This window comes from Oncorhynchus masou, chromosome 28 (assembly GCF_036934945.1).
Source record: "Oncorhynchus masou masou isolate Uvic2021 chromosome 28, UVic_Omas_1.1, whole genome shotgun sequence".
Classification (NCBI taxonomy): domain Eukaryota; kingdom Metazoa; phylum Chordata; class Actinopteri; order Salmoniformes; family Salmonidae; genus Oncorhynchus; species Oncorhynchus masou.
The window spans coordinates 60,449,436-60,475,561 of NC_088239.1; the positions used below are offsets into that span (position 1 = coordinate 60,449,436).

Genomic DNA, 26,126 nt, shown 5'->3' on the forward strand with positions numbered 1-26,126 from the left:
TAACTCAGCCAGAACAACACACATTCACACACATTCAGTTCGGATGAGAGAATCATATGTAGTGGGGCATTGTAACTATCTCTCCCTCTCTTTCTCTCTCCATCTCGCTCTCTCTCTCTCTGGGACAAACACAATCTAAAATTGTCTGAGCTCTCAAACGCGTTAGGGCTCACACCACAGAGCTAACTGTTGCGATGGAAAAACAATGAGTGAGATAACAGAATACAGATGGGTGATAAGTGACAAATGCCAAATTACATCTCAGAGATGGGAATAATTTATTCTTTCCTCTTAATTGTGGTATAAAACAAAGGTTTTTAAATGCGTCTGGAGAATCTGAATCAAACCTGACAAACTATTTAAATCTTATTGTGGGTAATAATGTTCATGGAGGCAAAAATGGCCTTGCCATTTGTCAAAAAGAGTCTTGCTGGTTTTCATAGGAAGTGAAAAAGAAGAAACCTGCACACTGCTCTTGCTAGTGTCACTGCTCTTTATTAAGTGATACTAGCAAGAGCAGTGTGCAAGTTTCTTATTTTTTCTCATGTTATTAAATTCATATCATGTGACTGCAACAAAGATAGCTCAGATGTGCAAGTGCCTTTTGAATTTTTAATCACTGGTTTTCATAGGATGAAATATTGTCATGAAAGGCAGTTAATTGGCCAAAACCAGAGGCAGCCATTTTGTTGCATTACCTGCATCAGTTGCAGGGTTTGCAATGACCTTAGTTACCTCTGAAATGGGTAGAGCAGGACTGTATGGGAATCAATAAGACTGACAACAGACTGCAGCCAATCAGATCTGTCAACCAACACTGCAGTTTCACGCCTTAGAGAAAACATCTCAATGCAGGGAGGAGATGGCAGCCTCTCTATCCCATGTGTTCTCATCCGCAACCCAAAGACTGTAACTTATGCATTGTATTCCGTATCTGTTTGTGAAACCATATTAGTCAACGTGTTCCCCATCATTGTTAGAGTTGGATGATAGAGTTACAAAGTCATTCTGAGGAATGTAATTATAGAAAAAAAACTATATTGCAGTTTGGATGCCTATTCATCACTAGAGAAATGCTTTGGTTTGAAATGGCTCAAAATAAAAGGGCAAGTTTGTCCATAACATTATGATATGCATTATGAAGGTGATATATACTATTGAATGGGGTAAATTACTTGCATATAAGCACAGGCTTATCATAACTGTAATCTATACCAATAGCTGTCAATAACTACAACTATGATTAATGCTTCAACACTTCCTGAAAGTAGCAAGTGGTCACATAAATGCCTCATATTGATTGAACCAACCCCCTCATTGGTAGTCTCACTTTATACGTCATCGGTAGGTCACTGATGGTAATCCCTTTGATTTTTGGAGGTTTCCTGTCAAGAAGTAATCAATCACCTATTATTGAAGACTTAGCACAAGCAAAACATCAATATAGGAAATTGGTTCGCTTTGCACATGTTCAAAGGCAAATATACATTATAATTCAATTCATTTAATGATCGATCATTCTGTTCAATTTGAGAGAAACATTTTCAACACTTTTCAAACACTTGAAAAGGACGGTAATGGTGTTTTGTTGCATTAAGTCGCTGTCCATGGCGCTGATATTGGAGTCTGGCGGACTGGTGCTGTCCATGGTGCCGATATTGCTATCGCTCTAAATTGCATCGGTAAATTGATCATTTCTGTTATAACCGTTTTTGCTAACTAATAATAGGGGAAATAATAATTAACATGGGTCATTGAACTGCTCCATATTGGCTGGTTGAATTAGCAAATGCAGAGATGCATGTATAATTTTCTCTCTTATTCGAATGTTCAAAATTTGGAGGAAACTGTATGACAAGAGACAAATGATAAACACATCAACGTCAAGGACACATAGGCTATCCCAAACATCCTAATGATAATCATCCCATTTCCTTTTTTCTCCCTATGTGTGATCATTCCTCTGCTTTCAAACGGCCACCCACGAACCCTCACACACTCAAGTAGTGTTTCACTTACATAGAGTATGAAAGGTTGAGACATGGCCCCACCCCTCCGTTCGATCAATGGGCCAGTAAAAACAGTCTCTGCCTTGTTAGCGATAAGCTTCTCCTATATAAAGGACAGCCGGTGAGACTAAGAATGCTGTGAGCGCCATCCACCCCGCACCTGCAAACACATACTCGCCCCACTCCTCCACCTCGGACACCTTCCATTCCATCTGCACACGCAACCCCTGGTTTGGCCGGATGAGTTACCACCCGGTGGACACGATAGGGAGTCCATTCAGGAGAAGTATGGATAGTAGGACCACCTACGGCCGCTCCACTGGCACCCCCTCCAGCGGGTTCCGTTCTCAGTCCTGGTCCCGGGCAAGCCCAGGCTCCACGATGACCTCCTCCTACAAGAGGAGCGTCAATATGCCGGTAGCCAGAGCGTACAGCTCCACACTCCTCAGCTCCGCCGACAGCGTTGATTTCAATCAAACGAACGGAGACTACAAGCGTTCCAACGAGAAAGAGCAGCTCCAGGGGCTCAACGACCGCTTCGCCGGTTACATCGACAAGGTGCACTACCTGGAGCAGCAGAACAGCCAGATTGAAGAGGAGATCCAGACGCTGCGGCAGAAGCAGGTGTCACAATCCCAGCTAGGCGATTTATACGACCAGGAACTCCAGGAGCTGCGCTCCATGCTGGAGCAGATTCACCACGATAAAGCGCAGATCCAGCTCGACACAGACCACATCGAGGAGGACATCCAGAGAATTAGGGACCGCTTCGATGAGGAAGCCCGCATCAGGGATGAGACGGAAGGCATCATCCGGGCGTTGAAAAAAGATATGACCGATTCTGATTTGGTGAAGTCAGAGTTTGAGAAGAAAGTTCAGTCACTGCATGACGAGATTGCCTTTATCCGCAACAACCACGAAGAAGAGGTGAGCGACCTATTCGCCCAGGTGCAGGCGTCGCAGGTGACCATGGAGAGGAAAGACATCCAGAAGACGGACATCACCGAGGCGCTCCGGGAGATCCGCACCCAGCTCGAGGGCCACTCCAACCAGAACCTGCAGCAGGTGGAGGACTGGTTCATGTGCCGCTATTCCAAGCTCACTGATGCTGCGGCACAAAACAAAGATGCAATCAAGTCCGCCCGTGATGAGATAGCAGACTACCGTCGCCAGCTTCAGTCCAAGACCGTGGAGTTAGAGTCCGTCCGTGGAACCAGGGAGTCACTGGAGAGGCAGTTGAATGACATCGAGGACCGACACAACAACGACCTGTCCAGCCTGCAGGTATGATGAGACCCGCTGTAGGCATTATTTTCATACAGAAACCCCCAGCCACAGGCTTCATGGTGAAGTATTCTATAAAGTTGTATTCTTTGTGTAAAGAGAAGCAATGTAGTGGAGAGAATAAATTATATAATAAGATGTGTTTTTCGTTGATTTCAAATTGAGAATATTATCACGACACCTTTGAGGTTTTTATTCTTATTTTAAATGTAGGTCTACTTATAAGGAGAGTCCCCTACTTTGATAGAGAGAAAGACACACACTTGCATTGTGTCCCCACATATTGTATTAGTTTTATTTTGAACGAACTAAATTGTTTTATTATGTGGGCCCTAAATGCATGTCTTTTAACTAGGCTATAAACTCCGCCCAATAGTGGTGTCTGCGCTTTTGCTTTAGATAGCCTAAATGGCACAATGCTGACATCTTATGGACACCGATTTAACATCTCCAAATGTTGGCTCATTAGGCTACGCATAAGCAGCAACACTTGGTGCACGTCAGGACATTATAGGGTTGGGAAGACATAATGCAGCAGACTGTTTTTTTGTTATTTTTTCGTTGCTGAGCCAGAGACTCGGGGCCCTTGAAACACAGTGCTGTTCACTGCGTCAGAATACATTATTTAACACAACAACAGTCCAATCTTTCCAATTATTTGCAGTTTCACCTTTCATAAATGAGACAGGAGGACTTCACAGTTTCAATTGATATTGCAATGATATTTTATTGGAATCTCAAAGTGCTGTTTCAAATGTAGGCCTATACAAGTTTAAATGTGCTTGTTAAGTAATTACCAGGATCACAAAATATGATATTTTTGATCATTTCCTTATGATGTTTAGAAAGCAGTGTCCTTATGGAGAAATGCGTCTTCCCTACACCAGAAATAAATAACCAAGTATTATTTCAGGGATCCATATAGGCATAAGAAATAATAGCTCTTAACCAGCTTGTGTCTCTCGGTCTTGTTCTCTGCAGGAGACCATCCACCAGCTGGATAATGAGCTCAAGGGCACAAAGTGGGAGATGGCGCGTCATCTGCGTGAGTACCAGGACCTGCTCAATGTCAAGATGGCCCTCGACATTGAGATTGCTGCATACAGGTACAGTGCGACAACAGAGCGCTAATTAGGACTAACATTGAAAAAACTTTTTTTTAAATATATCATGTGTAATAAAAACATAAAGATGTAATTTATATATATAAACTACATTTTTATATTCGGCCTACACTAAACTATATCTCATGTTCTACTGTTCTTGCAGGAAACTCCTAGAAGGTGAAGAGACCCACTTTAGTACTTTCCCCTACCGCCACACCGTCACCTCCTCTAAGAAGTCCAAGTATGAGCCTCCCAAACTGAAAGTCCAGCATAAGTTTGTAGAGGAGATCACCGAGGAGACCAGGGTAGAGGATGAGAAGGATGAGATGGACCAGGCCCTGGCTGAGATGGCCCAGGAGTTTTCTGCCACACTGGAGGCAGAGGCAACAGATGAAGGGGAGGATGAGGGAGAAGAGGGAGGAGAAGAAGCAGAGGGAGAAGGGGGAGAGGGTGTATCAGAAGAGGTTGTAGCCTCCACTGAAGCGCAAGTTAGCTCCAGCACACCTGCTGAGGACGAAGAGGAGGACAAAGAAGGTGATGATGAAGAGGAAGAGGGAGAAAAAGAAGAAGAGGGTGAGAAAGGAGAAGAGGGTGAGGGTGAGAAGGGAGATGATACAGAAGGTGGTGATGAGGGCGATGGAGAGGGGGAATTAGAGGAGACAGTCCTGTGCTCTAAAGCCCCAGAATCAATGCCCTCTCCTGACAAAGAGAAGGCTGAAGAGAAGGAGGGAAGCGGAGGAGAAGAGGAGACAGGAGAGGGAGATGGAGAAGAGGAGGGTGATGATCAAGATGAAGATGCAGGTAGTGACAAAGGATCTAAAGATGGAGATGATGAGGAAGATGAGAAGAAAGGAAAGGATGAGAAAGAAGACAAAATAGATGAGAAGGCAGCTGTAGCCAAGACAGAGGCTCCCAAAACAGAAGCCCCCAAGAGTGAGGCCCCAAAAGTTGAGGTCCTGAAATCTGGGTCACCAAAGCCCTCCAAGCCAGACTCCCTAAAAGCTGAGTCACCAAAAGCTGGATCCCCCAAACATGAATCTCCCAAAGCTGTAACCCCCAAATCTGAATCTCCAAAACCTGGCTCCCCCAAATCTGAATCTCCAAAACCTGCTGGATCCCCCAAATCTGAATCCCCAAAACCTTCTGGATCCCCCAAATCTGAATCCCCAAAACCTGCTGGATCCCCTAAATCTGAATCCCCAAAACTTGCTGGATCCCCTAAATCTGAATCCCCAAAGCCTACTGGATCCCCCACTTCTGAATCCCCAAAGCTTGCTGGATCCCCTAAATCTGAATCCCCAAAACCTGCTGGATCCCCTACTTCTGAATCCCCAAAACCTGCTGGATCCCCCAAATCTGAATCCCCAAAACCTTCTGGATCCCCCAAATCTGAATCCCCAAAACCTTCTGGATCCCCTAAATCTGAATCCCCAAAACCTGCTGGATCCCCTAAATCTGAATCCCCAAAACTTGCTGGATCCCCTAAATCTGAATCCCCCAAATCTGCTGGATCCCCTACTTCTGAATCCCCAAAACCTGCTGGATCCCCTAAATCTGAATCCCCCAAACCTGCTGGCTCCCCCAAATCGGAATCGCCAAAATTTACAGGATCCCCCAAATCGGAATCCCCAAAAACTACAGGATCCCCCAAATCTGAATCCCCCAAATTAGGATCCCCCGAGGCAGAGTCCCCTAAGGGTGAGGCCCCCAAACCAGAATCTCCAACATCAGAGGCCCCCAAAGCTGCAGAAGAGAAAGTAGACAAAAATAGTGATTCAGAGGAAGAGAGGAAGGTAGAAAAGAAAGATTCAGCCATGAACGGAGATGTGGAGAAGATTACCCCAGAGGACAAGAAGGATGAGGGTGGGAAAGAGGCAGAGGAGAAGGATGTTATCTCAAATGGAGTGGACGAGAGCCCCACTAAAGATGACCCGGACCAGAAAGATGATCCAAAGGACCAGAAGGTGGTCATCACCAAAACGGTGGAGACCATCACCACTGGAGAGGACGGGGCCAAGCATGTCACCAAATCGGTCACTGTCACCGAGACTGTGAAGGAGTCTGAGGATGTGATGCAGGAGAAGACAGTCTCCAGCAAGAAGATGGAGAAACACTCTTCCCAGTCCGTCAAGGTGGTGACTGAAACTGAGTAACTGCGCTCCATCCAACCCACTCAGGAGGAGCAAAGATGACACGACAACAAGCAATCAACCCAGAACTAACATAACAAAGAAATCATAGAGCTAGAGCGATGTAATAAAGAGAACCACTCTCAAACATACAGAAAAGCAACGAGAGAAGCCATATGATGTGACAAAGCTAACGTTTAAAAAATGCATGTTGAGAGAAAGCTTTAAATGGGTTTTGCTGCAGATTATATCAGGAAAATGTGATAGTGGGACAGATTGTTAATTGTCTTTATGTTTCCCTGCAGTTCACGGGAGGGCTCACGGGTGGGGGCTTCTGCATGCTTGCTCAGGGAGGGAGACCCCTCCGCTCTAACCAGGATGTATGGATGGAAGGTTAACAGTTTAGATGCATACTGTATGTGGGTGGGAGAGTGATAGAAATGTATGTTCATTCAAATGTTAATTCAAAAAGGGGTGCCTGGGTTGGAGGGTCCACTTTAGAGACACATGTTCAAAGGGACTAGCCTTTTTATGTGAAGATACCAACTGAGCCAAAAATACAATCGTCTACAACACAATATAGTGAAGAATGAGAAAGACGATGGTGCAATGTACTGATGATCATAAACATGCATTACCCGAAGCAACTAAAGCATTAAGAACCTTGAAGAAACTCTGAGCCTTAAACATGCTTTTTATCAGTATCTATTGTGTTTACCTAATGAGTGCCATTGAAAATAAATATGTAAATGCGCACACATACATTCTTGTATGCATAGGATGGACTTGAATTTAAATAGCGAACTTAAATGAGGTGCTACAGTTTGCAATCCCATGTCTTTACTCATCATGAACTATTTCCCAGCAGCATTTGCTCAATAAATGTCATACTGAAATAGAAATATGTTCTCTTGTTCCTTTATGCAATTGTCCTGTCCTGTCCTTACACTTGTTCATTTACAGTAGCTGTCTCACCTCAACATGCACACTATTCTATTTCTTCATCTGCTTTCATAGGGGTGTGAATGTATGCTTCATGATCTTTTGTAGCCTAGAAATTATACAAAACCATATCACCATCCAGAGGCTGTCCTCTACAGATTTTTAAAGCTACACTGTAATATGTGCATACCATCAAAGAATGATCCACCAACCATAATATAAACGATGCACCCCATGGCATGTTCATGCAAATAGCATTTTATTATAGCACTTGATTTATCAAATCAAACTTTATTTACATAGCACATTTCTTACCATAAACAATGCAATTCAATGTACTTCACTTACATAAATAAAATAATAAAATAATAATAAAATAATAATAAAAACAGTGAGAAAGATAAAAACAATACATTTCTGGACAAATATAAAATGAAGATAAACAAATATAAAATGAAGATAGATAAATATCAAATGAAGATAGATAAATAAATATAAAATGAAGATAGATAAATATCAAAAGAAGATAGATAAATAAATATAAAATGAAGATAGATAAATATCAAATTAAGATAGATAAAGAACAATAATAAACAATATTAATAATACACAATATTTAAAAAATAGGATAGTAAAACAATATGAAAAAAATGTGGAGAGTAAAACAATATTACATAAATTAGGATAGTAAAACAATATGACATAAATTAGGATAGTAAAACAATATAAAATACATTTGGATAGTAAAACAATATTACATAAATTAGGATAGTAAAACAATATTACATAAATTAGCATAGTAAAACAATATTAAATAGGATAGTAAAACAATATTACATAACTTAGGATAGTAAAACAATATTACATAAATTAGGATAGTAAAATAATATTAAAACAACAGTGAACAAGAGAGAGTAATATGATATACTGTATTAATATTGAGAGATGTTTATGCAGTTTCAGCAAATAGCTACATTATTTGAGAACAACATTACCTACATTGCTAAACATGATTTTAAACTATACATATTTAATTCAAAGTGTTTTACATGACAAGTTAAACAATTGAGTGATAGGTCCTTCGGAGATTTAGCAACATTATGCAGACAGCACCCCGATCGTAATTTGAAATTCAGCACCACCGGAAAATGGACAGCGACTATCTCAGGCAGAATCCATGAAGAGGTTTCTTTGAAATGTAGCCTATCACTCACTCACATTGAATGAATCCTTATTATAATGCTAGAAGGATAGTTGGTCTGATTCTATGCCACAAAGCACGATAACACCTGGGGTGTTACATATAATTTTTTGTTCCTAAAACTTTCAGAACAAAATATTCTATCTAACATTTAAATACAGTGCCTTCGGAAAAGATTCAGACCCCATTACGTTTTTCACATTTTATTACGTTACACACTCATTCAAAAATGTATTAAATAAAAAAATCCTTAGCAATCTACACAAAATACCCCATAATGACAAAGCGAAAACATGTTCTTAGAAATGTTTGCAAATTTATTTCAAATAAAAAACAGGAAACATTATTTACTTAGGTATTCAGACCATTTGATATGAGACTCAAAATTGAGCTCAGGTGCATTCTGTTTCCATTGATCATCATTGAGATGTTTCTACAACTTGGAGTCCCACTGTTGTAAATTCAATTGATTGGACATGATGTGGAAAGGCACACAACTGTCTATATAAGGTCCGTAGAGCTCCAATCCAGGATTGTGTCGAGGCACAGATCTGGGGAAGGGTACTAAAACTTTTCTGCAGCATTGAAGGTCCCCAAGAACACAGCAGCCTCCATCATTCTTAAATGGAAGACGTTTGGAACCACCAAGAGCTGGCCGCCCGGCAAAACTGAGAAATTGGTGGAGAATGGTCTTGGTCAGGGAGGGATGGTCTCTAAGACAGAGCTCCACAGTTCCTCTGTGGAGATAGGAGAAACTTCGAGAAGGACACCCATCTCTGCAGCACTCTGCCAATCAGGCCGTTATGGTAAAGTTACCAGATGGAAGCCACTTAACAGTAAAAGGCGCATGACAGCCTGCTTAGAGTTTGCCAAAAGGCACATAAAGACTCTCAGTCCTTGAGAAACAAGATTATCTGCAAATCCAAGATGGCGTAGTAGTCAGACGTCTTTGTCCTTCATCTTGTCGTGTCCCATGTATATATCCTTTATATTTTTTTCTTCACATATCTTTTTCATATTTCTCTAAACCTCAACTTCATAATAGTCTCCTGCAACCCACCTCACCCAACATGGTGTGGATCTGTTTTTTCTAAAGTATATTTATTTACCTCCGGAACCTGAATCCCCCAACGGAAGCTTGCCAGCTCACTAGCTACTAGCTAGTAGTCAGCTAACCACTGCTAGTGGTCATCAGCTAACCTTTAGCTCGGAAAGCTCTCACCACTTTGTACAACGCCACTTAAACCGTGACTATTTTCTCTCCATATCCCCGGATTCCTACCGCAAGCTCTGTGAACCTTTCACATGGATCATCGCAGCTAGCTAGCTGCAACCCGAGTGACTACTCCTGGCCAACGTCTGTCCCAAAGCAAGCACCAATTAGCCTGGAGCTAGCCCATGCTACGCCTATTCTCCCGGCTAGCTGAATAGGCCCATCAGCCACTCCTGGGCTACAATCTACTAGACCCCTTCTACTGACGGTACGGGACACTGAACCTCGCCAATCCTTGACGACTGGAGTACCGATGTAATCTGCTCGAGGGTGTACTCAACTTGGCCCATAGGTTGCAACGTCCCCTGAATGCCCATCTGCTAGCCTGCTAGCCACGGCCCGCTAGCTGTCTAGAGCATCTTGGACTGTGAGCTGAATAGATCCATCGGCCATTTTCTTGGGCCACTATACCTATTTTGCCTATTGGACTTGGACCCCTCTGCTACGCAGAACCCTACTAATCCATCACGACTGGTCTATCGATGTCACCGCACATGAAGGCTAAATCAGTCTTTCCTCCGTCCCGGCCTGCTCGCTGGGACGGAGCATTACTGTCCTGGATAGTGATTATTGTCTTATTTCACTGTGGAGCCCATAGCCCTGCTCAATTTGCCTTAACCAACCATTTAGTTCCACCCTCATAGATATCATCCTAACCAACTTGCCCTCCCAATACACCTCTGCTGTTTTCATCCAAGATCTCAGCGATCACTGCCTCATTGCCTGCATCCATAATGAGTCTGCGGTCAAACAACTACCCCTCATCACTGTCAAACGCTCCCTAAAACACTTCAGCGAGCAGGCCTTTCTAATCCACCTGGCCCGGGTAACCTGGAAGGATTTTGACCTCATCCCGTCAGTAGAGGATGCCTGGTTATTCTTTAAAAGTGCCTTCCTCACCATCTTAAATAAGCATGCCCCATTCAAAAAATGTAACCAGGAACAGATATAGCCATTGGTTCTCTCCAGACCTGACTGTCCTTGACCAGCACAAAAACATCCTGTGGCATTCTGCATTATCATCGAATAGCCCCCGTGATATGCAACTTTTCAGGGAAGTCAGGAACTAATATACACAGGCAGTTAGGAAAGTTAAGGCTAGCTTTTTCAAGCAGAAATGTGCATCCTGTAGCACAAACTCAAAAAGTTCTGGGACGCTGTAAAGTCCATGGAGAATACGAGCACCTCCCAACTTCCCACTGCACTGAGGCTAGGTAACATTGTCACCACCGATAAATCCACTATAATTGAGAATTTCAACAAGCATTTTTCTATGGCTGGCCATGCTTACCGCCTGGCTACCCCTACCCCGATCAACAGCCCTGTACCCCCCACAGAATCTCGCCCAAGCCTCCCCCATTTCTCCTTCACCCAAATCCAGATAGCTGATGTTCTGAAAGAGCTGCAAAATCTGGACCCCTACAAATCAGCCGGGCTAGACAATCTGGAGCCTCTCTTTCTAAAATGATCTGTCGAAATTGTTGCAACCTCTATTACTAGCCTGTTCAACCTCTCTTTCGTATCGTCTGAGAAACCCAAAGATTGGAAAGCTGCAGCGGTCATCCTCCTCTTCAAAAGGGGAGACAGTCTAGACCCAAACTGCAGCAGAACTATATCTATCCTACCCTTCCTTTCTAAGATCTTCGAAAGCCAAGTTAACAAACGGATTTCCGACCATTTCGAATCCCACCGTACCTTCTCCGCTATGCAATCCGGTTTCAGAGCTAGTCATGGGTGCACCTCAGCCACACTCAAGGTCCTAAATGATATCATAACCGCCATCGATAAGAGACATTACTGTGCAGCCGCATTCATCAACCTGGCCAAGGCTTTCGAATGTCGCTCTTGCTGTTGGTCCACCTCTACGCAGACGACACCATTCTGTATACCTCTGGCCCTTCTTTGGACACTGTGTTAACTAATCTCCAGACGAGCTACAATGATGGACTCTGTGGGAATCTTGCGTGTGTTGGGGGCTATTGGACAGTGGTGGACGAGAGAAGGGCGTGGAAGACTTGCAGGCCATGGGCGACTCTATAGGTCTGCGGTTCACCAGTGGGTTGCCAATGGATATGAACATCCGGATGTATTGGTTTACGTCCGTTAAATTTCCTCTGCAGGCCAGTTTGGTCTGTAACTCCCGATTAAGACCCCTCTTGTAGACTGTAAGGAGCGCTGGTTCACTTAATCCACTGCTGGCAGCCATGGTGCTGAACTCTATTGGTGGAACGATGGCCCTGTTGCAGCTCACATAATAGGTCCACGGTGTGACGACCTGAAACTGAATGGTCAAACACCTCCTTGAAGACGGCATGGAAACGTGATTCAGAGGACAGATCAGATCTTTGAGTGGCCCACAGGGCTGTGACCCAATCCAGAGCTTTGCCTGTGAGTAGGGAGATGATGAAGTCCACCCTGTCTTTGTCAGAGGTTAAGTCAGTGAGGTGATGGTGTATGTACAGGTTACAATGCATGAGAAATCCTTGACATTTCTCTGGGGAGCCGTCATATTTATTAGGCATAGATATAGGGAAGGATGAACGAGAGGAGGCTGTGGCACCTGATATGGATGAAGCAGGAATGGACTGGTGAATGAGGTTGCAGAGTTCGTCGAGCCATTCCTCCTGTCGGGCTAGACAGAGCTGCAGCTCTGCTGAATCATTCTGTCGTGTTTGGTGAGGTATTCTGTAATGAACACGATATGAGACAGAGAGCTGGTTTCAAGTGCAGAGCGCAGCATGTGTTTATTGGAAGGGACCATAGGAGGAGGCAGGTAGCAGGGTCCAGGGGCAGGCAGAAGGTCATACACGGTAGGTCCAAAATGGCAACAGTATAGGCAGGGAATAGACAAAATGTGTTGTGAAGGAGGCAGGCAAAAACTATAATACACAGGAGGCATGAAGGACAAGAAAAAACAGAGCTTCAAAAGAAGTGTGTCTCAAAACAAACAATACCTCACAGTGATGGGGTGCAAGGAACTGAACTAAATAGTGCGGGATGATGACATGCAGGTGTGTGAACAGGTGATTAGAATTCCGGTGATTGGGATCTGGAGAGTGAGCAGGAAAGTGGGCTGCGTTTCGGGATCTAAGTGTTTAGAAGTATGAGTTGGATGCAGACGTTACAGTTTGGAAGGAATCAGTGGCTAACTGCTATTCAGTGGAGTGGCTGTGTGGTCCCAAATCTGGGATTACGGGTCTCTTTTCCAAGTTTAAAATTATAAACATTCAGCATTGGTCATGCTGTCACAATGAAGCATGAGCTCTGACTGTGAAAATATGTTTTGAACGGTCATCCAGCTCGGAATTGTAAATCCGGAACTCGGCCGTCTTTCTAGAGCTACGACCTGAAGATCATGATTCAACCTTGTTTTTCCGAGTTCCCAGTTGTTTTGAAATCACCATAAATCCAGAGAATGCCCGACTTTGATAACAAAATTTGCCCACGAAGGACCGTAGTGCCACCTTCCTGTTCAAGTGATCACAGCACAACAAGGCGAGTGCAAAAATGTATTGTATGCTGCTACATAAATGATGTGTTCTTGGATGGGGCAACAGTGTCTCCTGACCCCTCCTGTCTCAGCATCCAGTATTTATGCTGCAGTAGTTTATGTGTCGGGGGCTAGGGTCAGTTTCTTATATCTGGAGTACTTCTCCTGTCCTATTCGGTGTCCTGTGTGAATTTAAATGTGCTCTCTCTAATTCTCTCTTTCTTTCTCTCTCTCGGAGGACCTGAACCCAAGGACCATGCCTCAGGACTACCTGACATGATGACTCCTTGCTGTCCCCAGTCCACCTGGCCGTGCTGCTGCTCCAGTTTCAACTGTTCTGCCTTATTATTGTTGGACCATGCTGGTCATTTATGAACAAATGAACATCTTGGCCATGTTCTGTTATAATCTCCACCCGGCACAGCCAGAAGAGGACTGGCCACCCCACATAGCCTGGTTCCTCTCTAGGTATCTTCCTAGATTTTGGCCTTTCTAGGGTGTTTTTCCTAGCCACCGTGCTTCTACACCTGCATTGCTTGCTGTTTGGGGTTTTAGGCTGGGTTTCTGTACAGCACTTTGAGATATCAGCTGATGTACGAAGGGCTATATAAATACGTTTGATTTGATTTGATTTTGATTAATACAAATCGAAATTACAGATTGCTTCTTATCCGCTTGTCGTCCCCTTATGCCATACATCTAATTGTCATTAGAAACCATATTTGTTTAAGCAAGTCATATCAACTATGTTTTTTTTAAGCAGTAAATGAGGCTGAATGAACTGTTTCGCTGCAAAACAAGGCTCCGTTGATAACCAGGTCTGGTAGTGGTTGTTAACAGTTGGGACTGCCCTAGGGATTGCCCTAACAGTGCAATTAATGTATTGTTTAGTGTTGTGTTTTACCCCACCAAGATTTACAAGCTAAAATCATGATGGTTTTATTTGTGTTTTTTTTTACCCCATTTTCTCCCCAATTTCGTGGTATCCAATTGTTGTAGCAGCTACTATCTTGTCTCATCGCTACAACTCCCGTACGGGCTCGGGAGAGAAAAAGGTTGAAAGTCATGCGTCCTCTGATACACAACCCAACCAGCCGCACTGCTTCTTAACACAGCGCACATCCAACCCAACCGCACCAATGTGCCGGAGGAAACACCGTATAACTGGCAACCTTGGTTAGCGCGCACTGCTGGTGCGCGATGAGACAAGGACATCCCTACCGACCAGGTCCTCCCTAACCCGGATGACGCTAGGCTATTTGTGCCTCGCCCCACGGACCTCCCGGGCGCGGCCGGTTATGCAGGAGCCTGGGCAAGAACTCAGAGTCTCTGATGGCACAGCTGGCGCTGCAGTACAGCGCCCTTAACCACTGCGCCAACCGGTGATGTACATGTTTAAAAGGCTGAGGCCAGCAGGAGAGCAGAGAGAGAAAGAGGCAACAGAGGCCAGGTGTCTAGCTCTCGGTCACAAGGATCAGTCAGGAGAAAGAGAGTATAGGGTCGAAAACATCGCTCAAGTTAACTCAGCCACAACAACACACATTCACACACATTCAGTTCGGATGAGAGAATTATATGGGGGCATGGTAACTATCTCTCCCTCTCTTTCTCTCTCCATCTTGCTCTCTCTCTCTGGGACAAACACAATCTAAAGTTGTCTGAGCTCTCAAACGCGTTAGGGCTCACTCCACAGAGCTAACTGTTGCGATGGAAAAACAATGAGTGAGATAACATAATACAGATGGGTGATAAGTGACAAATGCCAAATAAATCTCAGATGGAAGAATAAATTATTCCCCTCTTAACTGTGGTATAAAACAAGGGTTTTTAAAGGTGACTGGAGAATCTGAATCAATCCTGACAAACAATTTAAATCTTATTGTGGGTAATGTTCTGGGAGGCAAAAATAGCCTTGCCGTTTGTCAAAAATAGTTTTGCTGGTTTTCATAGGATGAGAAAACAGAAGAAACCCGCACACTGCTCTTTATTAAATGATACTTGCAAGAGCAGTGTGCAGGTTTCTTATTTTTTCTCATGTTATTCAATTCTTACCATATGCCTGCAACAAAGATAGCTCAGATGTGCAAGTGCCTTTTGAATTTTTAATCCATGGTTTTCATAGGATGAAATATTGTCATTAAAGGCAGTCAATTGGCCAAAACCAGAGGCAGCCATTTTGTTGCATTACCTGCATCAGTTGCAGGGTTTGCAATGACCTTAGTTACCTCTGAAATGGGTAGAGCAGGACTGTATGGGAATCAATAAGACTGACAACAGACTGCAGCCAATCAGATCTGTCAACCAACACTGCAGTTTCACGCCTTAGAGAAAACATCTCAATGCAGGGAGGAGATGGCAGCCTCTCTATCCCATGTGCTCTCATCCGCAACCCAAAGACTAACTTATGCATTGTATTCTGTATCTGTTTGTGAAACCATATTAGTCAACGTGTTCCCCATCATTGTTAGAGTTGGATGATAGAGTTACAAAGTCATTCTGAGGAATGTAATTATAGAAAAAAAACTATATTGCAGTTTGGATGCCTATTCATCACTAGAGAAATGCTTTGGTTTGAAATGGCTCAAAATAAAAGGGCAAGTTTGTCCATAACATTATGATATGCATTATGAAGGTGATATATTCTATTGAATGGGGTAAATTACTTGCATATAAGCACAGGCTGATCATAACTGTAATCTATACCAATAGCTGTCAATAACTACAACTATGATTAATGCTTCAACACTTCCTGAAAGTAGCAAGTGGTCACATAAATAAATCATATTGATTGAACCAACCCCCTCATGGTAGTCTCACTTTATACGTCATCGGTAGGTCACTGATGGTAATCCCTTTGATTTTGGGAGGTTTCCTGTCAAGAAGTAATCAATCACCTATTATTGAAGACTTAGCAAAACATCAATATTGTCACGCCCTGGTCAAAATATATTATGTTTATTCTTCATTTATTCGGTCAGGCCAGGGTGTGACATGGGTTATTGTGGTGTGTTTTTGTCTTGGGGTTTTGTGGGATGTCTAGCGTTAGTCTATGGCTGCCTGATGCAGTTCTCAATCAGAGTCAGGTGATTATCGTTGTCTCTGATTGGGAACCATATTTAGGCAGCCATATTCTTTGTGTATTTCGTGGGTGATTGTCCTTTGTGTCCTTGTTCCTGTCGCTGTGTTAGTTTTCACTAGTATAGGCTGTTTCGGTTTTCGTTACGTTCATTACGTTCTTTGTTTTTGTAGTATTCGTATTGATTCGTGGTTACGTTTGTTGATTAAACATGGATCGCAATCTACACGCTGCATTTTGGTCCGACTCTCCTTCACTGCATGAAAACCGTTACAGAATCACCCACCTCAAACGGACCAAGCAGCGTGTTAACAGGCAGGTGCAGAGAAAGGAGGAATGGACATGGGAAGACGTTTTGGATGGCAAAGGTTGTTACACTTGGGAGGAGATACTGGCTGGAAGAGATCGTCTCCCATGGGAACAGGTGGAGGCACTTAGGTGAGCAGAGGCAGCCGGAGAGAGGAGCCGGCGATATGAGGGAACACGGTTGGCAAGGAAGCCCGAGAGTCAGCCCCAAAAATGTATTGGGGGGGGGGCTCACAGGGAGTAGGGCTACGCCAGGTAGGAGACCTGTGCAAACTCCCTGTGCATACCGGGGGGCTAGAGAGACCGGGCAGGCACCGTGTTATGCAGTGGTGCGCACGGTGTCCCTAGTGTGGGTGCATAGCCCGGTGCGGTATATTCCAGCTCCTCGTATCGGCCAGGCTAGAGTGGGCATCGAGCCAGGTAAGGTTGGGCAGGCTCGGTGCTCAAGAGCTCCAGTGCGCCTGCACGGTCCGGTCTACCCAGTACCACCTCCACACCCCAGCCCTCCGGTGGCAGCTCCCCGCACCAGGCTTCCTGTGCGTGTCCTCGGCCCAGTACCACCAGTGCCAGCACCACGCATCAGACCTACTGTGCGCCTCGCCTGTTCAGCGCAGCCAGAGCCTTCCTCCTCTCCTGCGCTGCTGGAGTCTCCTGCCTGTTCAGCGCAACCAGAGCTGCCAGCCTGCATGGAGCAGCCAGAGCTGCCAGCCTGCATGGAGCAGCCAGAGCTGCCAGCCTGCATGGAGCAGCCAGAGCTGCCAGCCTGCATGGAGCAGCCAGAGCTGCCAGTCTGCATGAAGCAGCCGGAGCTGCCAGTCTGCATGGAGCAGCCAGAGCTGCCAGTCTGCATGGAGCTGCCAGTCTGCATGGAGCTGCCAGTCTGCATGGAGCTGCCAGTCTGCATGGAGCTGCCAGTCTGCAAGGAGCTGCCAGTCTGCAAGGAGCTGCCAGTCTGCAAGGAGCTGCCAGTCTGGCAAGGAGCTGTCAGTCTGCAAGGAGCTGTCAGTCTGCATGGAGCTGCCAGTCAGCATGGAGCAGCCAGATCTGCCAGTCAGCCAGACTCTTCCAGATCTGCCAGTCAGCCAGACTCTTCCAGATCTGCCAGTCAGCCAGACTCTTCCAGATCTGCCAGTCAGCCAGACTCTTTCAGATCCGCCAGCCAGCCAGACTCTTTCAGATCCGCCAGTCAGCCAGACTCTTTCAGATCCGCCAGTCAGCCAGACTCTTTCAGATCCGCCAGTCAGCCAGACTCTTCCAGATCCGCCAGTCAGCCAGACTCTTCCAGATCCGCCAGTCAGCCAGACTCTTCCAGATCCGCCAGTCAGCCAGACTCTTCCAGATCCGCCAGTCAGCCAGACTCTTCCAGATCCGCCAGTCAGCCAGACTCTTCCAGATCCGCCAGTCAGCCAGACTCTTCCAGATCCGCCAGTCAGCCAGACTCTTCCAGATCCGCCAGTCAGCCAGACTCTTCCAGATCCGCCAGTCAGCCAGACTCTTCCAGATCCGCCAGTCAGCCAGACTCTTCCAGATCTGCCAGTCAGCCAGGATCTGCCAGAACCGTCAACCAGCAAATACCTGGCTGAGCTTCCTCTCAGTGCTGGGCTTCCTCTCAGTGCTGGGCTTCCTCTCAGTCCCGAGCTTCCCCTCAGTGCTGAGCTTCCCCTCAGTGCTGAGCTTCCCCTCAGTGCTGAGCTGCCCCTCTGTCCCGAGCTGCCCCTCTGTCCCGAGCTGCCCCTCTGTCCCGAGCTGCCCCTCAGTCCAGTGGGGTTCTGGGTGAGGACTACTAGGCCATGGTCGGCGGCGAAGGTGGACTATCCTAGGACGCGAGGAGGGGGGACTAAGACATTTGTAGAGTGGGTTCCACGTCCAGCGCCGGAGCCGGAGCCTCCACCATGGACAGACGCCCACCCGACCCTCCGTATTGTTTTGATGTGCGTCCGGGAGTCCGCACCTTAGGGAGGGGGGGGTTCTGTCACGCCCTGGTCAAACTTTAGAAGTATTTTTAAAGCTTAAATGCACTGCAAATTTGAGTTTACTGCTGTGAAAAGTCTCATTTCCTGCAGGAAAAATCTCAGAAAAAGAGTAATCAAAAGAGTAATCAAACAAAGTGCCTAGATCCATTACAATTTGTGTATGAGTATGAGAAGGCATGAACCACGTCTATACCAGAGAAGACACAGAACAAATTCCATCGACAGAATGATAGCATAGACAACAGCACGAAGACTGGTATACTGGTAGAAGGAGATCTCTGAGATGAATTCTGGAAGGGAAAGGGACATCACTATCAAAAACATTATCTGAATAGGCACTTGCTGATGTATTTCAACAAACTGAGTTCACAATAATCATGTTTATTTAATACACCTGTCACGCCCTGGTCGAAATATATTATGTTTATTCTTCATTTATTCGGTCAGGCCAGGGTGTGACATGGGTTATTGTGGTGTGTTTTTGTCTTGGGGTTTTGTGGGATGTCTGGCGTTAGTCGATGGCTGACTGAGGCGGTTCTCAATCAGAGTCAGGTGATTATCGTTGTCTCTGATTGGGAACCATATTTAGGCAGCCATATTCTTTGTGTATTTCGTGGGTGATTGTCCTTAGTGTCCTTGTTCCTGTCGCTGTGTTAGTTTACACTCGTATAGGCTGTTTCGGTTTTCGTTACGTTCATTACGTTCTTTGTTTTTGTAGTATTTGTATTGATTCGTGTTTACGTTTGACGATTAAACATGGATCGCAATCTACACGCTGCATTTTGGTCCGACTCTCCTTCACCGCATGAAAACCGTTACAAATATAGGAAATTGGTTCGCTTTGCTCATGTTCATAGGCAAATATACATTTTTAATTCAATTCATTTAATGATCAATCATTCTGTTCAATGTGAGAGAAACATTTTCAACACTTTTCAACTTTTCAAACGCTTGAAAAGGACGGTCATGGTGTTTTGCTGCATTAAGTCGCTGTCCATGGCGCTGATATTGGAGTATGGCGGACTGGTGCTGTCCATGGTGCCGATATTGCTATCGCTCTAAATTGCATCGGTAAATTGATCATTTCTGGTATTACCGTTTTTGCTAACTAATAATAGGGGAAATAATAATTAACATGGGTCATTGAACTGCTCCATATTGGCTGGTTGAATTAGCAAATGCAGAGATGCATGTATAATTTTCTCTCTTATTCGAATGTTCAAAATTTGGAGGAAACTGTATGACAAGAGACAAATGATAAACACATCAACGTCAAGGACACATAGGCTATCCCAAACATCCTAATGATAATCATCCCATTTCCTTTTTTCTCCCTATGTGTGATCATTCCTCTGCTTTCAAACGGCCACCCACGAACCCTCACACACTCAAGTAGTGTTTCACTTACATAGAGTATGAAGGGTGGAGACATGGCCCTCCCCCTCCGTTCGATCAATGGGCCAGTAAAAACAGTCTCTGCCTTGTTAGCGATAAGCTTCTCCTATATAAAGGACAGCCGGTGAGACTAAGAATGCTGTGAGCGCCATCCACCCCGCACCTGCAAACACATACTCGCCCCACTCCTCCACCTCGGACACCTTCCATTCCATCTGCACACGCAACCCCTGGTCTGGCCGGATGAGTTACCACCCGGTGGACACGATAGGGAGTCCTTTCAGGAGAAGTATGGATAGTAGGACCATCTACGGCCGCTCCACTGGCACCCACTCCAGCGGGTTCCGTTCTCAGTCCTGGTCCCGGGCAAGCCCAGGCTCCACGATGACCTCCTCCTACAAGAGGAGCGTCAATATGCCGGTAGCCAGGGCTTACAGCTCCACACTCCTCAGCTCCGCCGACAGCGTTGATTTCAATCAAACGAACGGAGACTACAAGCGCTCCAACGAGAAAGAGCAGCTCCAGGGGCTCAACGACCGCTTCGCCGGTTACATCGACAAGGTGCACTACCTGGAGCAGCAGAACAGCCAGATCGAAGAGGAGATCCAGACGCTGCGGCAGAAGCAGGTGTCACAATCCCAGCTAGGCGATTTATACGACCAGGAACTCCAGGAGCTGCGCTCCATGCTGGAGCAGATTCACCACGATAAAGCGCAGATCCAGCTCGACACAGACCACATCGAGGAGGACATCCAGAGAATTAGGGACCGTTTCGATGAGGAAGCCCGCATCAGGGATGAGACGGAAGGCATCATCCGGGCGTTGAAAAAAGATATGACCGACTCTGATTTGGTGAAGTCAGAGTTTGAGAAGAAAGTTCAGTCACTGCATGATGAGATTGCCTTTATCCGCAACAACCACGAAGAAGAGGTGAGCGACCTGTTCGCCCAGGTGCAAGCGTCGCAGGTGACCATGGAGAGGAAAGACATCCAGAAGACGGACATCACCGAGGCGCTGCGGGAGATCCGCACCCAGCTCGAGGGCCACTCCAACCAGAACCTGCAGCAGGTGGAGGACTGGTTCATGTGCCGCTATTCCAAGCTCACTGATGCTGCGGCACAAAACAAAGATGCAATCAAGTCCGCCCGTGATGAGATAGCAGACTACCGTCGCCAGCTTCAGTCCAAGACCGTGGAGTTAGAGTCCGTCCGCGGAACCAGGGAGTCACTGGAGAGGCAGTTGAATGACATCGAGGACCGACACAACAACGACCTGTCCAGCCTGCAGGTATGATGAGACCCGCTGTAGGCATTATTTTCATACAGAAACCCCCAGCCACAGGCTTCATGGTGAAGTATTCTATAAAGTTGTATACTTTGTGTAAAGAGAAGCAATGTAGTGGAGAGAATAAATTATATAATAAGATGTGTTTTTCGTTGATTTCAAATTGAGAATATTATCACGACACCTTTGAGGTTTTTATTCTTATTTTAAATGTAGGTCTACTTATAAGGAGAGTCCCCTACTTTGATAGAGAGAAAGACACACACTTGCATTGTGTCCCCACATATTGTATTAGTTTTATTTTGAACGAACTAAATTGTTTTATTATGTGGGCCCTAAATGCATGTCTTTTAACTAGGCTATAAACTCTGCCCAATAGTGGTGTCTGCACTTTTGCTTTAGATAGCCTAAATGGCACAATGCTGACATCTTATGGACACAGATGTAACAACTCCAAATGTTGGCTCATTAGGCGACGCATAAGCAGCGACACTTGGTGCACGTCAGGACATTATAGGGTTGGGAAGACATAATGCAGCAGATTGTTTTTTTGTTATTTTTTCGTTGCTGAGCCAGAGACTCGGGGCCCTTGAAACACAGTGCTGTTCACTGCGTCTGAATACATTATTTAACACAACAACAGTCCAATCTTTCCAATTATTTGCACTTTCACCTTTCATAAATGAGACAGGAGGACTTCACAGTTTCAATTGATATTGCAATGATATTTTATTGGAATCTCAAAGTGCTGTTTCAAATGTAGGCCTATACAAGTTTAAATGTGCTTGTTAAGTAATTACCAGGATCAGAAAATATGATATTTTTGATCGTTTCCTTATGATGTTTAGAAAGCAGTGTCCTTATGGAGAAATGCGTCTTCCCTACACCAGAAATAAATAACCAAGTATTATTTCAGGGATCCATATAGGCATAAGAAATAATAGCTCTTAACCAGCTTGTGTCTCTCGGTCTTGTTCTCTGCAGGAGACCATCCACCAGCTGGATAATGAGCTCAAGGGCACAAAGTGGGAGATGGCGCGTCATCTGCGTGAGTACCAGGACCTGCTCAATGTCAAGATGGCCCTCGACATTGAGATTGCTGCGTACAGGTACAGTGCGACAACAGAGCGCTAATTAGGACTAACATTGAAAAAACTTTTTTTTTAAATATATCACGTGTAATAAAAACATAAAGATGTAATTTATATATATAAACTACATTTTTATATTTGGCCTACACTAAACTATATCTCATGTTCTACTGTTCTTGCAGGAAACTCCTAGAAGGTGAAGAGACCCACTTTAGCACTTTCCCCTACCGCCACACCGTCACCTCCTCTAAGAAGTCCAAGTATGAGCCTCCCAAACTGAAAGTCCAGCATAAGTTTGTAGAGGAGATCACCGAGGAGACCAGGGTAGAGGATGAGAAGGATGAGATGGACCAGGCCCTGGCTGAGATGGCCCAGGAGTTTTCTGCCACACTGGAGGCAGAGGCAACAGATGAAGGGGAGGATGAGGGAGAAGAGGGAGGAGAAGAAGCAGAGGGAGAAGGGGGAGAGAGTGAATCAGAAGAGGTTGTAGCCTCCACTTATGCCCAAGTTAGCTCCAGCACACCTGCTGAGGACGAAGAGGAGGACAAAGAAGGTGATGATGAAGAGGAAGAGGGAGAAAAAGAAGAAGAGGGTGAGAAAGGAGAAGAGGGTGAGGGTGACAAGGGAGATGATACAGAAGGTGGTGATGAGGGAGAAGGAGAGGGGGAATTAGAGGAGACAGTCCTGTGCTCTAAAGCCCCAGAATCAAAGGCCTCTCCTGACAAAGAGAAGGCTGGAGAGAAGGAGGGAAGCGGAGGAGAAGAGGAGACAGGAGAGGGAGAGGGAGAAGAGGAGGGTGATGATCAAGATGAAGATGCAGGTAGTGACAAAGGATCCAAAGATGGAGATGATAAGGATGAGGAAGATGAGGAGAAAGGAAAGGATGAGAAAGCAGACAAAACAGATGAGAAGGCAGCTGTAGCCAAGACAGAGGCTCCCAAAACAGAAGCCCCCAAGAGTGAGGCCCCAAAAGTTGAGGTCCAGAAATCTGAGTCACCAAAGCCCTCCAAGCCAGCCTCCCTAAAAGCTGAATCCCCAAAGGCTGGGTCCCCCAAGTCTGAGACCCCAAAAGCTGGATCCCCCAAACATGAATCTCCCAAAGCTGTAACCCCCAAATCTGAATCTCCAAAACCTGGCTCCCCCAAATCTGAATCTCCAAAACCTGCTGGATCCCCCAAATCTGAATCCCCTAAACCTGCTGGATCCCCCAAATCTGAATCCCCAAAACCTTCTGGATCCCCCAAATCTGAATCCCCAAAACCTTCTGGATCCCCTAAATCTGAATCTCCAAAACCTGCTGGATCCCCTAAATCTGAATCCCCAAAACTTGCTGGATCCCCAAAATCTGAATCCCAAAATCTCCCACTTCTGAATCCCCAAAACCTGCTGGATCCCCTAAATCTGCTGGATCCCCAAATCTGCTGATCCCCAAATCTGAATCCCCAAAACCTGCTGGTTCCCCTAAATCTGAATCCCCAAAACCTTCTGGATCCCCAAAATCTGAATCCCCAAAACCATCTGGATCCCCTAAATCTGAATCCCCAAAACAAATGGGATCCCCTAAATCTGAATCCCCAAAGCTTGCTGGATCCCCTAATCCCCAAAACTTGCTTCTGAATCTCCCAAACCTGTTGGATCCCCTAAATCTGAATCCCCAAAACTTGCTGGATCCCCCAAATCTGAATCACCAAAACCTGCTGGATCCCCTAAATCTGAATCCCCGAAGCTTGCTGGATCCCCTACTTCTGAATCTCCCAAACCTGTTGGATCCCCTAAATCTGAATCCCCAAAACTTGCTGGATCCCCCAAATCTGAATCCCCAAAACCTGCTGGATCCCCCAAATCTGATTCCCCAAAACCTTCTGGATCCCCAAAATCTGAATCCCCAAAACCTTCTGGATCCCCTAAATCTGAATCCCCAAAACCTGCTGGTTCCCCTAAATCTGAATCCCCAAAACTTGCTGTATCCCCTAAATCTGAATCCCCAAAGCCTGCTGGATCCCCTACTTCTGAATCTCCCAAACCTGTTGGATCCCCTAAATCTGAATCCCCAAAACTTGCTGGATCCCCCAAATCTGAATCACCAAAACCTGCTGGATCCCCTAAATCTGAATCCCCAAAACTTGCTGGATCCCCTAAATCTGAATCCCCAAAACTTGCTGGATCCCCTAAATCTGAATCCCCAAAATCTGCTGGATCCCCAAAATCTGAATCCCCAAAACTTGCTGGATCCCCTAAATCTGAATCCCCAAAACTTGCTGGATCCCCTACTTCTGAATCCCCCAAACCTGCTGGATCCCCTAAATCTGAATCCCCAAAACTTGCTAGCTCCCCCAAATCTGAATCCCCAAAACCTTCTGGATCCCCCAAATCTGAATCCCCCAAATCTGCTGGATCTCCTAAATCTGAATCCCCAAAACCTGCTGTCTCCCCCAAATCTGAATCCCCCAAAACTACAGGATCCCCCAAATCTGAATCCCCCAAATTAGGATCCCCCGAGGCAGAGTCCCCTAAGGGTGAGGCCCCCAAACCAGAAGCTCCAATGTCAGAGGCCCCCAAGGCTGCAGAAGAGAAAGTAGACCAAAGGAGTCATTCAGAGGAAGAGAGGAAGGTAGAAAAGAAAGACGCAGCCATGAACGGAGATGTGGAGAAGATTACCCCAGAGGACAAGGACAAGAAGGATGAGGGTGGGAAAGAGGCAGAGGAGAAGGATGTTATCTCAAATGGAGTGGACGAGAGCCCCACTAAAGATGACCTGGACCAGAAAGATGATCCAAAGGACCAGAAGGTGGTCATCACCAAAACGGTGGAGACCATCACCACTGGAGAGGACGGGGCCAAGCATGTCACCAAATCGGTCACTGTCACCGAGACTGTGAAGGAGTCTGAGGATGTGATGCAGGAGAAGACAGTCTCCAGCAAGAAGATGGAGAAACACTCTTCCCAGTCCGTCAAGGTGGTGACTGAAACTGAGTAACTGCGCTCCATCCAACCCACTCAGGAGGAGCAAAGATGACACGACAACAAGCAATCAACCCAGAACTAACATAACAAAGAAATCATAGAGCTAGAGCGATGTAATAAAGAAAACCACTCTCAAACATACAGAAAAGCAACGAGAGAAGGCATATGATGTGACAAAGCTAACGTTTAAAAAGTGCATGTTGAGAGAAAGCTTTAAATGGGTTTTGCTGCAGATTATATCATGAAAATGTGATAGTGGGACAGATTGTTAATTGTCTTTATGTTTCCCTGCAGTTCACGGGAGGGCTCACGGGTGGGGGCGTCTGCATGCTAGCTCAGGGAGGGAGACCCCTCCGCTCTAACCTGTATGTATGGATGGAAGGTTAACAGTTTAGATGCATACTGTATGTGGGTGGGAGAGGGATAGAAATGTATGTTAATTCAAATGTTAATTCAAAAAGGGGTGCCTGGGTTGGAGGGTCCACTTTAGAGACACATGTTCAAAGGGACTAGCCTTTTTATGTGAAGATACCAACTGAGCCAAAAATACAATCGTCTACAACACAATATAGTGAAGAATGAGAAAGACGATGGTGCAATGTA

General features: G+C 45.5%; 2 protein-coding genes across 3 annotated transcripts; both read left to right on the forward strand.

The window, feature by feature from the left end:
• The first annotated feature begins 2,153 nt into the window (after positions 1-2,153).
• On the forward strand, positions 2,154-7,423 carry LOC135518016 (neurofilament medium polypeptide-like). Its single transcript, XM_064942831.1, has 3 exons — positions 2,154-3,293; positions 4,275-4,399; positions 4,563-7,423. The coding sequence occupies exons 1-3, from the start codon at positions 2,250-2,252 to the stop codon at positions 6,550-6,552; spliced, it is 3,159 nt and encodes a 1,052-aa protein (XP_064798903.1). The 5' UTR covers positions 2,154-2,249; the 3' UTR covers positions 6,553-7,423.
• Positions 7,424-20,331: 12,908 nt separating this feature from the next.
• LOC135518656 (neurofilament medium polypeptide-like) lies at positions 20,332-25,806 on the forward strand. Of its 2 annotated transcripts, XM_064943805.1 has the most exons (5): positions 20,332-21,471; positions 22,453-22,577; positions 22,742-23,869; positions 24,303-24,682; positions 25,013-25,806. In XM_064943805.1, exons 1-5 carry the CDS (start codon positions 20,428-20,430, stop codon positions 25,534-25,536), a joined length of 3,201 nt encoding a protein of 1,066 aa, XP_064799877.1. In that variant the 5' UTR covers positions 20,332-20,427; the 3' UTR covers positions 25,537-25,806. The 2 variants fall into 2 exon arrangements, with proteins under 2 accessions (XP_064799877.1, XP_064799878.1); XM_064943806.1 differs by lacking the exon at positions 24,303-24,682 and having other exon boundaries at positions 22,742-23,786; positions 24,850-25,806.
• The last annotated feature ends 320 nt before the right edge of the window (positions 25,807-26,126 follow it).